General features: G+C 38.5%; 1 protein-coding gene across 3 annotated transcripts in view; it reads left to right on the top strand.

Moving 5' to 3' along the window:
- Positions 1 to 8,701: 8,701 nt before the first annotated feature.
- cfap299 (cilia and flagella associated protein 299) overlaps positions 8,702 to 19,318 on the top strand; it is an 89,689-nt gene continuing 79,072 nt past the window's right edge. The window contains exons 1-2 of one of the 3 annotated variants that reach the window (XM_084728197.1): positions 8,702 to 8,873; positions 12,659 to 12,801. In XM_084728197.1, coding sequence (XP_084584323.1) covers positions 8,766 to 8,873; positions 12,659 to 12,801 — 251 coding nt within the window. In that variant the 5' untranslated portion in view covers positions 8,702 to 8,765. The remainder of the gene's footprint in view (positions 8,874 to 12,658; positions 12,802 to 19,318) is intronic. The other 2 variants (XM_084728195.1, XM_084728196.1) reach the window with 2 other exon arrangements.

Raw genomic sequence — 19,318 nt, 5'->3', positions numbered from 1 at the left:
GGATCATGCGGACATTCTCCAGGGAGCAGGGCAGGGTCTGGCTGTAAACTACGTAGCCTACCCTCCCAAAGAAGAGACTGAACTATAAATTAAATACTGTCTTTAATTGTTTGAATTTCTTGAGCTTGGGGTACATTTTGGAAGAGCATACAAAGAAATTCAAAGGGACTATTTGTCAAACACTTTGTTCGTATTCCACTGTCAGAACCTGTGTATTAACCTGCAGGAAAATATTCAAAGTGCATCATGTCAAAATGTTTTACATACATGCATTACATCAAAGTGTAAAAAATTGAAGCATGTATCTGTACACTGTGTATTTACATTGCTACAGCAGCATATTTCTACCACATCAGGAAAAGAAAAACAGATCAGTAATATCTTTTATCTCTTATGTCATCTTTTCATGCTACCACACTCTGTAACCCAGAGTGATTTACACATGCGGTTAAGATTGGTGCAAGAAACAAAAAAAAAAACAAAACAAGCAAACAGGAAGCACTCAGAAGTGGAGTTCAGCTACTTGCCCCAAATCCAAAGGGTGGCTACAAAGCTTTGGGTTTTCATGTCAGGTTCAAACCATATTTTTTTGGGTAAAGCTACATGCTTGGACTGGATTTAGGTCAAATGTAATTTAATACAGTGTTTCCGGCTTTCTCTGTCTGACTGTGCTAATAATCAGCTCCCGTGTGAGCCATGTGCTGCAAGTAGATATGCAATGCCCACTAGTAAGAGCCAAAAAGTGTATCCAACTGCCAGTAAACAAATATTTTTTTTCCCAGCATGGCGATGGCAACTCCTACCCCACTCCGGATCTGATTGGCTTAGCCCGATATTCTTACTGCTCATGCCAAAATCTACACAAGTCTAAACAACCATAACTAACAAAGGTAATGAGTACCAGCCAAGTCAGAGCCAATCAGAGCAGAGCAGGTAATGACTTCACCATCTTGCCCAAAAAAAAAAAAAGTTTGGGGAGTGATGAAATGAAGCAAAACTAAAGCTTCATGTCTCAAATTTGGTGACAGTCATTGTCATATGGGTCAGATCTTAAGGATGTAGGTATGGCCTAGGATCTTGTCTCAATTTTGAGATTCCAGAAGAAGAGGTGTTATAATAGAAAATGTGTTTTTTTTTCATTGTTAATCTGCATCTCAAGCCACATCTGAAAAAATACACAAATGATGGACAGTCATTAGACGCAGGTACCAGTTCACAGGAATTCATTGTTCCGAATTGTTTTTTAATTAAAATTCATAAAGAGTTGTTGAAAAATACCCTGCAACTGAACAAACAAGCAGCTGTTGTAAGGTTAATACACAGGTTAATACAGTGGAAAAGTGTATTGTGTTGTTGTCTTTGTCCAGGCAAACTGAAAGGCTCCATGCTCTGGGGCCCTTGTAAACTGTAGATACCTTGATGCTGTTGTTTTTTTTTTAAATGATCTCTGTGTTGTCGTCATGTTGTGTGGCCCTCATACGCATCCCAAAGAAATATTTTTTGTACCAGAATTTTTTTTTTTATAAAAACCTATGTATGAAGAAGAGTTTTTATGTAATATGATTATTAAAAAGCAATATCAGTGGACGTTCATGTATGTAATATGTTCTATATGGAAAATGTAGGAAGCGGTTACACTATAACGATGACAAATCTGCTTATTTGAGAAATCCAAGAGATTCTCTGTTGTATTTATACACTGGATGATTAGTTTTAATAGGCCAGCTTATTTAAATGATAATTTTGCTTAATTGCATTGCAGGTTAGAAGAGATTTGTGCAGAAATATGTGAGTATTGTGCATCTCATTGAAATCCCAAAGAAGAGGAATCAGTCACAGAAAGAGGATCACAGTGGTTGACTAATGAAAGACAGGTGTGTGTGTGTGTGTGTGTGTGTGTGTGTGTTGACAGGACTGTGTTGGGTAATGTTTTCAAAGTCCTCTGAGGTCATGACAGTTTTTACTTTAGTCTAAAACAGGCCAGAGCGCTAATTACTGACCATCATTCTCCATCTTCTTTCAGTGTGAGTGTGACTCCTCCTCCCCTCACACTAACGATTCAGTATTTAGCCTTATTAACATTTTGTTTGAAAAAAGAAAAGAGAATTTTCTTTCATCCTGCTGAGGTCAGGACCCATACAAGGCCTCTGCTGCTTCAATTTTGATTATGATTTTGGTAAGTCTGCCAATTTTATGGAAGTGAATTCAAAGTTATTTCCCTGATTGTACTGAATTATCAGTTATGGCTGTGATTACAACCTCTCTTTTTTTTAATTAAGTTGAATAAAATGATTGGAAGCTAAGTTTCCCCATTGCAAAAAGCCTAAATGACATGACCAAAACAACAGCCTCATCATCATTTGAAAAAATTCAAATATGTTTTTTAAAATTGTATTTTAATTCATCCAGGCCTGGTTGACTGAGGATGCATGTTCACTTTTAGCAATTTCAGGCTTCACAGTCACACAAATTAAAGGGACAGTTCTCTGCAAAATCAAAAATACATATTTTTCCTCTGGTCTGTAGTGCTATTTATCCATCAAGATAGTTTTGGTGTGAGTGGCTGAGCATATTGGACTTTTCTCAAATATATATGTATATAAGGAAGAAGATGGCAGTCACCTTTTTGTGCTCATGAAGGAACTACTTTCTTTCTACAGTGGCAAAATAGTTCTAGTGGATTATCTTGAGTGACCAGGTCATGATTTCTAGAAAGAGACACTGGTGTTGAGTTTTTCAAATGTACTTGTTGGTGCTTCGAGCTCCAAAAGTCCTGTGGTTCCCGTTTCATTGTATTGGAGAGAAGGCCGATATCTCTACGGCCGCTGTCTCCAAAACTCGGCAACTTGCACCGAAACAATCCAGATGGATAAACAGCACTACAGGTAAGAGGAAAAATAGGTATTTTTCATTTTTACGCACACTGTCCCTTTGAGTATTCTCACACATTTACCATATTTGTCCTTTGAGCAACTCCACTAACGCTGATGTGGTGTGATTTACTTGTTCAAGGATACCATGACAATAAAAGAAGAGGATAAAACAAGAAGAATGTCTCTAATTAACTGTGACCGAATGAACTGCCTCAGGATTAGATGTTAGAGAAAGTCTGAAAAGAGCACACACACCGCAACTCATCCAGGGTTTTGAATCCAGAGAGTAATAATCATCTCCTACCAAGGGCTGCATATATTAGGATCACACGCGTTCACTCAGTCACGTGTTCCGGCCTCTTTGTGGCGTTGTGTCAGGATAACATAATCTATCTAAATCTTCTAAAATTACCAAATGTATGTGTATTTACATTCTGTGTGAAACAGAATCCAGCCAAATGAATGTTTTATCCTCCTCTCCCCCTGCTCACTGCCTGCTGTATTTATGTTGTTATGTAATGCTCCATTCACAGGAGCAACATAGAGGCTCATTAGATGAGGTATTGTGTTTTGCTACAGTATGAGGGACGGATTTACATTACATGTAAAGTATTGAGCTAAAATTATAATCCAGACTGATAAACTGTGAGAGAAACAGGAGTAGAAACTTGAATCCCAGGATAGTCAATAATATCCCAGTCATCTCAAAGACGTTACATACGTATTATTTGTTATCAAAGATATGCTTTAGTCAAAGAATTTTGATCTGAGGAGTCTTAAAAAGTTACACTCACATATTTATGAAGCATTGCATGGTTCATAAACTAAAACAAATCTGAATCTTTCCCATCAGTACTTGTGATAAAATGATAAAAATAAGCCTTTTTCACAGCAGCCATATTAATATATAATAGGGCAAACACAGGTGTTATCAATGATGGCTGCTGTGAAAAGGTCTGTTCACTAAACAGGTGACATGGAGCCAAATTAACACGGTACCAATCATCTGCCCTTCAGGCTCTGCTGCAAAGCAACATTTTTACATTTTGTCTTTTAAGTTAGCATCTTTTTAATGTAATTTTGTAGCAGCGGCAACCACTGTGGCAACAACTGCCAATTACAGAATAATGATATGTAATTTCCCTTCATTTCCCAAGATAATCTGCAGTCAGATGCTTTAAAAACATCATAACTGGATGAATGAGAGGACAAGCAGGAAAAACAAACATGTCTCCCGATGAGGCATGGTGTGTTTATTTCTTGTTTTACTGTTGTGACATTGAAATGTTTTTTCTGCGACATGGTTAAAGGTAGTTTAACAGTAAGACAAAAAGGAAAGAGATCATTAAGCTGCTGTTTACAAGACTAAATATGGATGTACTGACAAAACCCCTGAGTGTATAACATTAAGGAAAGGTCTGTTTGATTCCTTATGAACACAGGTTTTTATCTGTAACCGAAACAATGTGTTATTTTCTCTTTAAAAGGAACCTGCTATAGAGTTTAACTTTGGACCTTGGAAACAGCAGTACAGAAATAAAATCTTTTCACTGTGGACATTTTGACTCGTCCTACAAGGAAATGGACAGGTGTTACTAGTAACAGTAAAGGACCGGTGTGCAGACTTTAACTGGATCCAGCATTGAGCTTGCAGATTTCAAACACCTCCTCTCACCCTCCCCTTCCAAGGCTAAAGGAGAACCTATGGTGGCCATGAAACTTGCCCCCCACAAAAAAACCCCCACAAAAGACCCAATCTAGAGCCAGTGTTTGGTTTGTTCATTCTGGGTTAAAAGACATAGCACGAAGGGAATAAAACTTTATTTTATTTGTGCAACCCTGTGTTGTATAATGATAATAAATTTCCTTGATACCTTGAAAAAACATGATGGTGCAACATAGTGGCCTCCACAAAGGGAGAACCTGCTCTCTCTAAACATAAAGACAGCTCATTCTATGGTAAAAACAAACAAACAAAAAAACATATTTGTTGCATTGCAACAGCACAAAGAATCCTAAATGATATGGCCAAAGTAAGTCTCATTAAGTCAGTAAGTCTCAGTAAGTAAAGTCCCATCAACATTTGAAAATTTTCAAATATAGGTTTTTAAAATTATATTTTAATTTAACTTCAAACAATGGATTGGACAATTGCTTTTATTTTCAGGTAATTATACACTGAGGAAAACATACTTATGAATATTATATTTAATTTCTGCCATATTCTGCCAAATAAATTCCCCTCAATCATACACATTCAACCTTTAATAATGGCTCCATTCTATTCAAATGTTCCAGTAAGTGATGAGAGACAGTGAACCTGCATGCATGCACAATACCAGGACCCTGAAACTCAAGCAGCTTAATGGAATTCATCCATTTTACTATTTACACACGTTCTAGCTGGAATTTCCAGTAAAGGCTAGACTAAATGTCTGTAGTGGATAAATGACATTTTCAGCATAGCAGCAGACGTATATAAAAATAATAATTGCGCCAAATTTCATTTGATCCACTTGACTGAACTGTGGTTTGACTTTTTACTGTATATTTTACCCTTTATAAACATTCATTAGAAAATCAGGGAACAGGAGTCAGAAGAGGAAGGAAAGAGTATGAAAAAGATTGTTCAACACAGAACAAGAACAACAGAAGTTCTGTGTTTATTATTCATACCGGTGTTAAATAATGAAGTGGGTCTTTATTTCTAGGTAAGAAAACACTTGGTGACCCGAGAAATGAGACGAAGATTGCGTGACAGTCTTTATATAAAGTTGATCCTGAAGGAGGAGCAGGTTCCCTCGTGAACCAACTTACATCTTTACTCCTCTGCCCAACAACCAGGCCTGCCATCTGCCTCTACATCCTTTTGTCTTACTTGTCTGTCTGCGTATGACCATACTGGTTATGAGTTTCGTGGCAGTGGCACGAGAGCACGTTCATGACAACAGTTTAAATCATTAACTCACTTTCCATGGACGTCATTGCAGAGCCATTAAAAAGTCACGCTGAATGAGAAAATTTAAACAAAATGATAGTAAAAGATGATAATGACGGCCAAGAGGCACAGTATTTCAGTAAATGGACCCGAGAACATTCCCACTGAACATTTTATTTTGTGTTTTACAGTCAATAAAGGTGCCAGATTGTGTAGATTTGCCAGCATGTAGGGACTGACATCATGGGACTGGATAACTGAATCATCTCGTACATAAGTCCACCTTCATATTGGACATATGAAGTGTAAATTGATTCAGTGAAATTTATCAGGTAGGGGAGACCAGGGGCAACTGTAACGTTTTTACATTTTCCTTTATAACTCACAGACTACTTAAAATACACTAGTCATCTTCTGATATAACAAAAACATATATGTGCACTAATGAATAATACAACTGACGTATTTTCATTAATAAGGACAAGACTATAATATAAAGTTAAGGCAAGAAGTCAGAGTGGTTGGGGGTAGTCTATATTTTTGCAAAAGACGAGGCAACTATTCTAGTAATAACTAGAATTTAATTATTTGAATTGAGTTAAAAAATAAACAAATTTTGTGAAGTATGTTCATTTTCTAACACAAAGGTATGTCAACACAAACAAAAAAGGTGCCTGTATTGGGGCATGTGGCACGTGAGCAATGATAAAACCTTGTGCCACAGTTATATCTAAACTTTAGTTTAGATGACTGTCTGACTGAAATTAGTTTAACTGTTTTTTTATGTGTATCTTCTCAAGGTGGAGCCACTGAGACAAGAAAAGAAATGACATACAAAAAAAACAAACAAACAAAAAAAAAACTGTTGAACCTTGTAAAATATTATATTATAGGAAGGATTTGTCACAGATGCTGAAAGCTTTGTCTCTGGAAGTCGAGCCTCTCTTTGTTTGTTGGCCCATAGGAGAAGTCCTCATTCATCTGATCTGAACTTAACCCGTGGAAAACTTACTCAAACGTGACACGAGTAAATAAATACATTTATACACAAAAGATCTTAACTGCAAGAGAACAAAGGACAGTTAGACCCGGTATGAAATTCCAAAATGCTGATGACTCGAGCAGAAGCAGAACACTGACCATACCAGCAGCACAACGCTCCACCAAATAACAGCAAGTTGCACAAAGTAACAAAACATAGAATTTTATTGCACTTTACAGTTCACACTTCCAGTCTCGCCTTAAAAACCACATTTTCTCCTGCAATGGTTATGATAAGTATTCTTACACATTTATCTGTTTGTTCAGCCCCACTTGGGTGTTAGAATCAAAATGGGACCCTATCCAGACCTGGATATATGAGCAGAGAGGACCTGTGAAGTCATTGAGTTCTCTTGTGATATACATATTAGCTGCTGGGGATCAGTCCACTATAAATTAGAAATATACTGCTGTCTGTTGTTGGTTTCAGGGTTCCCGTCAGTCACACTGACTTTCTGGAAAATATTAAAGCCACCAGAGTCAACACTTGTCTGTATGATGTACCAACAAGTCTTTTGTGGAATTTAAACTTTGTCCAGAGTGATATGCACCCATAGGAGCAGTCTGCATTAGTTCAGTGGGCTCACTGAACCCCTAATAACCAAAAATGCACACAGGGAATTTAAATATTATCTGGATTTTAATAACACTGAATAATAATTTATTGCAATGCCATGCTCTATAATAATAAATATGAAGTGTAAACTCATTGTGTGACTGTGATTATCTCCAAAAAGCACTGATTCGGGTCTAATTAAGTGGAATGGCAAAGTGTAGTGATCAGAACACACGGGTTGCAGGTTGACCAATTAGAAAATTCCACTGGTCCAGGTCTTAGTGTGAGTTTGGATTCTTTACTAATTCTTGCAAATATTCCATCGCTTATCGGGAATATATGTTATGAAATGAAAATGCACCTGTTGGTATCCTGATTATTAATTGTCATTTAAACAAAACAAAGGTCTGATCACTGTAATGACACTTTTTGCAGCAGGGGGCCAATCTTAGGTTGGTCAAGCACAAGTGGAAAGCACAAGGCGCAATGGACTTAACTTATTCAAGTCGTGTCTAAACCCACCCTTGCCATCTTGCGCCAGGGGCGCAGGGGTATCCTGCCCTGTCCCGCCCCTTGCGTCAGCAGCGCGCAGCAGGATACATCAGTCAGCTGTGCCTAGTTACCTTAACTCACTGGCGAGTTTAGGCCGAGTATGCAATAAACCAATCAGAAAGTCGGCTCTCATCACCCTTAAAGCGATAGTTCACCCAAAAATGAAATTTCACTCAACATCTACTCACCCCTGTGCTGATAAGGATGGGTGAAGATCTCCTGCAGCTTCAGCGGAAAACAGCGTTGCAGCCAAATCCAGTACAATTGAAGTGAATGGAGACCAGTTTTCAAATGTAAAAAAACACAAAATGTGTCCATACTGCTCATGTGGTGTAATCCAAGTGTCCATAAGCCGCAACATTAAAATCTGACCCAAAAAGACGCCATTTACACCATGTTTTTAGCCTAAATATCAACTGTAGCTTCCGAGACTGGATCCCTGTGCACACACCTGAAGCAGGTACACAGGCTCTCACTTAAGCAGCGGCTGCAGCAAAGAAAATATTTTCTTCTTCTATGTCGAAGTCCTTGTACATTTTCTTCTTTGCTGAAAGTTTGCAAAGTCAACTGTGCGTGTAACGAGTCACTATCTGAGCAGATATCTCTCTGTTATCTGAGCCGCTTCCAGGTAGCATGTAAACGCAGGTGTGAAGGTATCGCGGGATCTCGTATATCTCATATTTCGCGGATTGTGGAGACGTGTTTGCGTGTGTGAGCGTGTTGACGTCCACTTCCTGTGAGGTCCCCGCCCCCAACAGGTAAGGCGGTTGCTGTGGCAGCGTGTCAATACACAGAGAGCGTCAAGATGGAGTACAGCACAGCTGTTCGCCTCCACGATTCAGCCGCACAATTTAAAGTCTATGAAGATTATCTCGACTCCAAAGTCACGCCAATGGATTTGTTTTACCTAAAAGTGAGTCATTCTGGTACAGACTGGACTTTTTAGTTTTCCGTCAGCTTTCTTTCCTTACCTAACCCCGGTTCCGTGTTGTTTTGCACACTACATCAGAACCGCATTCAGTAAACTGTAACTTTTAAGGTTATGTCTGAAACATGCAACAGTGCACATTGTTATAACATAACTTTGGACTTTGCAGAATCAATAAGACTCCCTCTTCAATTCGGCATGTACCAAATCACCCTTCTCGTTCTTATTAACAAAACAGCATTACTTGATTCAGATTACTTTCACGGTATCAGCGACTGGCAGCTGACGTTGTTCAAGCGTTAGATACTGAGCAAGAAAAGTAAACACGTTGACTTTGTATTTATTCATTTACTGTTTACTAAATATAGGATTTGCCGAATTGAACAGTGTATCATTATGATTGTTAAATTGAGTTAATGGATGTTTCATCAGGCATGCCTCTCTTGCCACTGAGCAAAGTGAGAAAGTTGAAAAATCTTGAATGGAATCTGGCGTATGGTTGAAACGACGTATTCTGTGGCTATTTATCTGGTTTAAAGTGTGCAGCGCTTTTTTCATATTCCAACTGTTTCTCGTTTTCCGGACAGCTTTCATTAGCACGTCTGAATTTTAATTGCTTTAAAGCAGTGTGTCTCATGGGGGCAATCTTTATCGTGTAGTGCCTGTTGTCGCCCGCTAGGTGGCAGCCTCACACAGGTTTGGAAATGGAGGTTTAAACTATGGGCACAACAAGCACCTTCCACCGATTCAGTCACTTTGATGTTTGCATCATGCTTCAAAGTATATGAATTAATATTTCTATCACTCCTCACTCAGTCAGAATTTCAAAGCAGTAGGAATAACAACAAAAACTTAAAAAGTGATGTAGACTTTTTGTTACAGCAGCCATCTTGACCTGAAATGGTATGATAAACACAGGTGTTACCAATGATACTAATTAAGGTTCTGTTCCCTTCAGGTCAAACAGAGTCAGGGTGCTGCTGTTGTGCATGTTGTCTCTGCTACACTATTGGAACAGACTTTAATTAGTATCATTGGTAACACCTGTGTGTGTAGAGTTAATCACAAGTCCTGATCAGAGATCCTCTTAAACAATATGGTCTCCACTCTTAACCACAATTGCTGTGGGATTAAAATGCCAAATTTATGGTACTATAAGACGTTTAGGCTACAAGTCCTGAAAATGATTTAAATTGTTTGGTTTAATGGATTCAAAAGTCTTAAGTATAATTTTTACACATACATTTTACATCTGAAATGTTTTCATCATTCTGATCGAGAAATATATGATGAAGGAATGTTGGTCTCATTAAAAATAAAAAAATGTATAGATGCAGAAAACCTGTCAAGCATCATTTATAACCCACTAGAAGTGTCTGAGTGAGAGTCTGTATTTCTCATTGTTTTATTGTGTTCAGGAATCTTTTCCAACCCAAAACATCAGAATTTGACGTCCTTGGAATGAGACACAACAATAAACTGTCTGTGTGTTTGCAAGCAGCTCAGACAAAACCTGCTTATTCTACCTTTTAAGAGCAGTGATATATTTTTAAAAATGCCGATTTAAAGCATCCGTAAAGACCTTATTTACATAACATCAGGTTGTAAGTGTGGAATTGACATATTAATGTTAACAAAGGAAGTCTGAATCATATTTAGATTTTCTTAAATGCTGATCAGATTGTTGCTCTTGCGTACAGATAGTACTGAATAGACTTGAACTGAACCTGCTCATTAGAAATAAGCAATCATACTTTCGTCCAGCAGATGGCACACTTGGTAATAATACACAGAGCTGCTGCAGTGGCCACTTTGTTTGAACACCTGTGTCCACACAGAGAAGAGAACATCTCATATCTGACATGATAATCAGCTGCAGTCAATCACTATCAAACTCAACCACCCCTGTGTTGTGACACAACACAGTGTGCACAGGTTAGATGACCTCTGCAGTCTTGCTGATAAGGCCTAAGTTCTGATAAATCAGCTAATTATAAACCTATTTTTCCTGGATGACGCTTTTTTGGACTTGTCACAAACTATGTCTGTTAACTCTTAACTTACTCATTACAAAGTCAGTAAACCCAGGATAGATGTTGCAGTGTATTAGTCAAGGTCCTGGTGTGTCGACCGTAAGAAGCAGCTCATTCAAATAGACTTATTCAATGAGGCTTGAAAACGAAGACAATGATTTTCAGGCCAATTTTAGGACCGGCAAATGTCTGAGACTCATTTCTGGTGAGCCACATCAAAGTTGAAGGAAAATATAACTTTTCCTCTCGGGTGCGGACGCAGGCCCGGCTGCTGGGATTTTGGGTAGGAGGACATGTGGCCGAAGCTTTGATCTGACAAGCCACAGGATTTGACAGCAAGATTTGGTTTTTAGATGATGACTTTATGGCTTGGCTTTAATGACGGTGGGTCTGCGAATGGTGATTGGAATAATGTAGCTAACAATCCCTGCAGAAGCACTGACACATGTACGCTCACACACACACACATTTAGAAAATGAATGGACCTGTGCGTTGGCATGAAATCACACTAAACCCACAAGACGAAACTATATCTGAAGCTTGTGGCGTTGCAGAGCCGGCTATCATCACTTCCATATTTTGGGCAAGGGAGTGAAATAACAATTTTAAAGTAAAGACCAGAGTGGTGAGTAAATCCTAAATCTTGCTGGCTGAGAAAATTTCAGATTTCATGTCTCAGTGATGATTGTTGTGTTGGACCCAAATCCAGGATGCTGCAGAAACTTAAACATGCTTTGTCTAAAATATTGTTGCTGCTACTTTTCTTTTCATTGTTGATTAATGTGGCTGTTATTTTTTTATTTTATATTTTTTTGATTAATTGATTAGTTGTTTGGAGTAAGTAAACTAGGAAATATTTACATTTAATAAGCTGGATTCAGAATTTTGACATTTTCTCTTAAAAAAATACTCAAACCAATTAATCAGTTGTCAAAATTAGAGCTGCAACAATTAATTGATTAGTTGATTATTAATCAAATATTTCAGTTATCGCTAACTACTTTGATAATGGATTAATTGGTTAAGTACATTTTTAAGAAAAGATTCTTTGATTTGTGCTTCTTAAAAATGAATATTTTCTGGTTTCTTTACTCCTCCCTGAACACAAACTGAATATCTTTGGGTTGTGGATAAAACAAGACATTTGAGGACATCATCTTAAACTCTGATCACAGTTTTCACCACATTTTAAAACAAACAACTGTTAATTGATTAATCGAGAAACTAGTTGCAGCCCTATTCAGATTAGTTGGTGATTAATTTAATAGTTGACAACTAATTAATTGATGCAGGTCTAGTCTAAAATAGCTCGTGATTCATCATTTACCAGAGTAATAGAAAAACATTTGTTTAAAACTTGCAAAAGTGCCACATTTTCTGATTCCAGCTTCTAAAATGTGGGCATTTGCTGATGTTCTCTGTTTTATATCATGTTACAGTGAATATATTTAGGATTTGGAGTGCTGGGCAGATAAAACAAGCAAAAAGACATCACACTGGGCTCAGGGAAATTGAAATAGGCATTTTTCACCACTTTCTGATATTTAATAATAACAAAAAACAGTAGTTACACACCTAAAGTGGTCTCCAAGAAGAGCAGTGAAAAAATAAATCACAGCATTCACAGCTTACCGTGCCAAAATTCAAGACTGGCAACATCTGACAATCTTAAGCCCTGCCTGCAGGCCGTGTCCCCGCTCCTTGACTCACTCCTCTCCTTCTCTTTTCTCTCGCAGAGCAGGGAGTTGGCCCGTAAGCTGGTGGAGCACGGCCACAAGGGCATGGTCCTGAGCAGGGAGGAATTTGAGGAGAAGAAAGCAGCTGCACAGGCTGCAGAGGCTGCGAAGAGCAACACTTTCTACAACAGGACCCGGCCAGTGTGAGTTAAATTCTCACCAACCCACCATGCTCACTGAGATGTCCTCTGCGTGACTAACATGGGAGACAAATTCACAACAACCACCAGTCAAATGCTAGAATATCAAAAGGGCTCTGTTATAGTCTGAAAATTAAATTTAGCTGTTTTAAAGTCTGAATGTGGTCAGTGGATTTTGGAATCAATCGGCAGCTCAGAGAAGAAAACTTACTCTGCCTCTATATGTTAGTGTTCTGTGGTTCATTGTATTGACTTCATTCAGTATGAAAGAATAATATTTTAGATGAGTGATCCTTAAATTTCTCCCTAGAATCTGTTGGTTGTGGTGGAAGCTGGGAGGTCCCTCTGCATCATTTTCTGTACTAGTGCTGCTGTGATGCCTCATCCAGTTTCGGTTCCAAACCAGATCTTATATCTCAGGCCATGTTTTTGTCAAAGAATGACAAAAAATGTAGCTTTGACTACAGTTATTCTGTTTTTTAATGTAGCAGAGGGGTGCATAATGAGAATGAAAAGCCGCTGCTGTTGAGCAAAACACCGGCTAGCAAGGCTGCCGCTGCAGCTGATCCTGACCTCTGACCTCCCTGTGTAAGGGGGGGCGAGAGAAACCTGTCCTGTGGCAATTAAGTATTGAGTTATTGTTGGTCTTGTTAGGCTTTGTGCAGTCCATAGTACTGTGTACTCACTGGACAAAAACAACAAAGTCTGAAAGTAGCAGTGTGTTTTTCTGAGGTGGTTGAGTTGGTGTGTTGCTTCAGGTGCTGGTAAATTTATCACAGAGATCATTTTATCCCCTCTTTTGATGATTATGGGGTAAACAGTAGAATTATACCAATCCTGTTATTAGGTATTCCACCAGGACTGCGCATTTGCATGTGTTTGATCACCCTATGTGATGTTTGGCAGGTGTTATTGCATTGTTGAGCCAGGTTCAACAGTTGGGTCTAGAGATGCACAATCCCTTTTTTTCCCCTCAGTTCAGATCTGATTCCAATACCTGAATTTAATATCTGCAGATAACTGATATAACAAGTTCGCTGTCGACTTTCAACACATTACAAGCTGATGCCTTGCTTTTCTGTGTTTTGTGACTAAAATGTCTGTAGTCTCAGGACATGTTAAGTTTGCCAGCTGTTGCCAGCTCACTCAATCGCACACTGTCCCATTACAGCAGGTTTATGGTCCAGCAGAAGCTGCAGAAAGTGAGATCTGGAAGACAAGAAAATTGCATATCTTTGTAGAACTGTTTAATTACCACGTCTGTGGAGGACGACTTGTACCCCCTGTAAATATAAATGGCTCATTTAAAAGTAATTAAAACACAACAATTCTTATTTTCAGGTGATTATACACTTTTAAATATTCCACTTCAGCCCTATTCTTGCAGTAAATTATAATCTTTAAATCTTTAAATCTCACAGACTGGACATTTATGACAAGTAAAACGCATAAATCCTCACATTTAAGAAGCTGGCACCTCAGAAAATTTGGCATGTTTGCTTAAAAATGACAGAAAACCAGAAAAGCTGCTGATTCATTCTCATTAATTGACTAATCATTGAATAATTGCTGTTTAAGTCCCCCAGTAGCCTATATTTGTGAACCAGCTCACTGAATGTTACTAAATCAAAGTCCCAGATATTTCTTGTAATATAGTTGTCAGCATCTTCCTTCTGTCTTTCCTCCTGTGTTTTTTGAAACAGGATTTCTTCCTGCACTGAGCAGCAGCAGCAGTATCTAGGAAAATGTAAAATGCATTTTTGGCTGAGGTTCTGTTCAGCTAATCAAAGGCATGACAGGTCATAAAATCAGAATCTTTTATAGTTGTATCCGGTGCGGTAGCGGTTTGAGCAGCTAATATAATCCCTTATGATTGCATTTTACAAAACACAGGATAAGTGGGAGTAATTCATCAAGTCCGTGTCCTACATGAACACGGCTTTTATTTGAACTAGGCCCGGCCATCTGTATAAATTCAAACAGAAATGGTTAACATAAACAAGCTGGATGACAAAACTACAAACTGAAGCCCCTCTGTAAACCACCCCTCCTGAGGAAAGTGATCACACAGATATTGTTCTCATTCTTGATAAAGCTGTGTGGTTGTGGTATCTCCTTTGATGACAAGCCAGAACAGACTCCAAATAAGCCCATTCACCACACACGCACACACACACACTGGGTTTGGAGGTATCCAAACATTTACCTGCTAGGTGTTGAATTTGACTGAATCCTCAGATGCTTATCCAAACGTGCAGATGTCTCGCTGTTGTCCTCCCCCTCCTCCTCCTCTTCCAAACGTCTGTGAACATCAGTGACACTGGTGAAATGGGAGACTCCACACCTGCAGTTACAGTGATATTAGGCCACAAAGCCTTTCATCTTGTCCCAACAGGATCCAGGGAAATGTTGTACGGGAACATTGGGATGTTATATACACAGTAGTCTGTTCCGTCTCCAACAACTACATCCATGGAGAGACTGCTTCAAAGGCTGGGATTCTCTAATGTGTTTGTAACGAATACAGGATCAGAAACTCCACAATGCCAACATCCAGTCAGATTGATTTTAAAGGAATGCTCCATGGACGATCTGTCATCTGAGGATCAAATACTCACCCGATGCAAGTTACAGTTACAGTTCCACAAACATTTCGATTCCTTTGCGCCCTTTAGTTCAGCCTTTAACGAAAACAGCAAATTGTACTCATCAGCTACTGACATATTGGGGCTGCAAAAGTATGGTTTTACTAAGTCTAATCCGAAACACAGAGCGGAATACAAAAACAAAAACCCAAAAAACACAGCAATGAAAAGTTAGGAGTCAGTAGAGGCAGGGGTTTAAATAGATATAATATAACACAGAGACAAATTAATGTGCAGCCAGTTTCCTAAACTAGCAGAGAAGTGTAAGTCGTTTTTCATTGGAAACAATGAAACACCACATCGCTGTTCATAGGAAAACTATCACAGTTAAGGTAGTGTTAAGCTGTGTTAAACTGCCTCTCATGTATTGTTTTTACATAAATTTACATTTGAGCCACCAAGAACGGACTTTGGCCATAGGGTCTTGGTGGCCCATGAGGCCAGTGCGTAAAAATATTAGGCGTCTATCCCTGCACAGCTATTACAAAGCCACATACAGACGTAGGATTGCAAAACCAGTGTAACTTTGTCTTAAACCAGACACATGTGTTTAATAAGTGTCAACACCACAAGTGTAATAAGGGAGCATACTTGTTTCCAGTTGGCCTTTTTATATCGAATTTGACAGGAACTGTGTAGAAAAAAAAAGTAACCCTGAAACAATGAGAAGAGATGTTTTTTGCCAGGTTTAAAATGCTGGTTGCTCCCCATCTGGCCGGGTAATTTTAATGATTTTTATTTTGAATACTAAAACACCTGTTTCAGAGACTAAATGAAATATTTGGTTCACATACAAATTCAGCTCAAAATAGCCTTTCTTGGCTCACTTGTATGTGATTTTTGCCATTATCAATTACAGAGTACCTTGGTTTTCATCAGCATTCTAGAGTAGACAGATGAAAATGCTCCGTTAATAATCGGACATTTCTGGGAGAGACATCACTCAGAGCAGTTTTACAGTCTGTTGTTCTGAGCTGGCCGACCGCAGCAAGTGGTTTTTGAATCCTCTCCAATGTAATTAACCAGCAAGGTTATGTTATTTCAAAAGGAAAACACTTAATATTGAATGTGATCCTATTCTACGTAAATGATAGCTTATAGCAAATTAATGTAAAATTAAATAACCATCTGATACATCTGCTGTCTTAAAGAATTTCTCACACTGTTGTCAGTCACGATGTGGCCTGAGAGTGAAGTGTGGGTAAAAAATTTTACCATATTTCACCTGCTGTTTGGATTATTGCTTCAATTCCAACAACCTGTGGGCAGCATATTTTTTTATTTTAATGTATCCTGTAGGTTTTGAACTAATTAACAGCTTTCGTTGCTTTCCCACACGTGGAAATTTGACATCTTGCAGACCTTTTCCATCAAAAGTGCCAGGTTTGAGCTGTGTGTAAATGCAGATTGCTCTTTCCTCTGTGGTTTTCTGATTGGACTTCCACCAAACTGACCCCCTGACCTCCTGTTATGGTCACATTGTGAAAATACAAGCCCCAGAATGCAATGTACCACCTGCAAAGTGGCAGCACACAATCAGTTTAGTGTTGTGGAAAAAATTAGCGTGGCTGCAAAAACTGGCAGCTGTATGGTAAACAAAATAAACCTCGGCTAGTTGTTCTTCGGCTAGCAAAGAAAAGAAAAATCCATCTCAATTTAAAAAGGCAGTGTTAGGAATAGGCATGCTTTTCAATTTGCATTTTTTGTGCCTCCTTTCAACACATGGTAATCTGTGTTTCAAAAATGCGTACTTCCCTAAAGACTTTTGCACCTGCATACTTCTCCTCTCATGGCACTGGGCAGCCATGGTGTTTTGGGAATGCCTTTGCCTTCCCTGTAGGCCTTAACCTATGTCTCCCAAGGCATGTCTTTTTTCACTGTTCTGTCACTGCTCTGTGTTTTTTTCCCCCTTCCTTTCTCTTCTTTTCAACCTCCCTGTGCTCTCTTGGAGACCTTTAGTGCCTGCAGGTGTATAAATAGAGCTGTTTTCAATTAAGGGCTAACCTCGCCTGTAGCGTGCATCTGATCAATGAATGCCCCTGCACCTGTGGTAATAAAATACCAAGGGAGTGGAGATAGTGCCGTGAATGCTAATCAGATGTTGCCCTGTTGTTGCCCTGTCTCATTTTTAAGGACAACACACTCCTCCTGACAGCTTGGCTGTGAAAAGGGGGGGGCTTTGCCGGCACATCACAAAAAGACCAAACAAAAGACCTGCTGCTCTCATCAGACATAAGTGAAATTCAATACATGATTGAAAAAGGAAACTTGAATGAATGGGATGCTTAGTCAGTTGTGAGATTGTTTGGTTAGCGGGAAGCTGAGTAGGTAGTCAGATTCAACAAATACTTGCAAAAGAACACGGTTGTGATAGCCAGTTGAAATTTTGGGTCTGATTTTAGGGTTGGTAAAACACCTAGATTTGTTGAACAGAATCTTATCCAACCTTCTCTGTTTACAGCAAAGAGTGATGTATAAAACTTTAGGTAGTTGTTTAGAATTGGAATTGGAAATTTACACTCAAGTCAAAGTACTATTACTTCCATAAAAAAATTACTTAAGTAAAAGTTAAAATTACCATTTTAGAAATCTACTCAAGTAAAAGTAAAAAACAAAGTACCTGGTCAATAAATTCCTCAAAATTACTTTTTTTTAAGGGTGTACTACAATTACGAAAGTAACATTAACATTAGGGTTAACATATTACCATGTAATATATTAAGCCTGAAACAGGACACTGCTACTTCCTAGCAGCCTTCCACACACCTTTCTTCTCTCTGGATGGTGATGTCATGTTTATGGTATTCTTTCTCTGTATGTATTCTTTAATGTTTTACAAAGGGTTCAACCTGAGCCAGGCCGTACAATGATAGCAGTCATACCACATTCATACTTCAGTAGTATAGAGCTGTTATCATCTGTTCATGCTCCGATATTAGATTGGTACTTGGTATCAGCTGATATGCAAAGTTTAGGTATCGGAATCGGTATTGGAAAGAAAAAGAACTGTAATGAAACATCTCTAGTTTTTCTGGAGGCACAGTAAGTGCTTCATTATGTAAATATCTCTTGTCTTTTTTAGATTTTGGTGTAAAAAGTGTGGCCAGATGTCTCTGGAAGCTGCGTCTTGTTCCGGGTTTTGTTCCGTCATCATCGTATTGTGGACGAAGCACAGGTGGTGCTTATTTTTCTTCTGGGCAGCAAGCAACTTGTAGATGTGCTCCTTGTGTGCACTCAGTCCCTATGTTTAGAGTGCACTAAATGCACTGAAAGAAAATGTGACAAATGTAGTGAAGTAAAAAGTAGATTACTGGCTCAAATATTTACTTGAATGAAGAGGACAAGTAATGTTTAGAAAAGGAACATGAGAAGTACTCGTTCCTTAAAATTAATACATTTTTACTAATGTGCATTACGTCATCATTAACCCACTGTTATCTAACTAGCAAATATGTAATTTATCTGGCAAAACTCTAATTTTAGTTGCGCAATTATCAATCTTTGATTTTTACCCATCAAACTTACTTATATTGCTTAAAATGTTGAAAGCTGAACCTGAATTGATCTGATGAAGGCCAGAAATCTGACTGGTGGGTTTTTATGGATTTAGAGTTGATAATGCTATCAAACACCAACCGTACAAAAGAAAATGATCTTTTTGTGTTTAGGGAGTAGGGAGCTGACAGTTTAGATTTGTAGGATTCATATCAGAACTCCGGGCTTTTATCAGAACATAAATGTCCTGTTCTTTTATTAGATATTCCAAACCACTTGAACTTCTCAACCTGTCAGATGTTGGAAATTGTGTTCTGTTCAATGCAAACAAAAAATACACCCATATTAGAAGTCTTGATGGTCTTGTGTTTTATCTCAGG

This window comes from Lutjanus erythropterus, chromosome 10, assembly GCF_056507025.1.
Source record: "Lutjanus erythropterus isolate fLutEry1 chromosome 10, fLutEry1.hap2, whole genome shotgun sequence".
Taxonomy (NCBI): Eukaryota; Metazoa; Chordata; class Actinopteri; order Lutjaniformes; family Lutjanidae; genus Lutjanus; species Lutjanus erythropterus.
The sequence above is the reverse complement of the archived record's forward strand: the minus strand, read 5'-3'. Positions and strand labels throughout refer to the sequence as shown.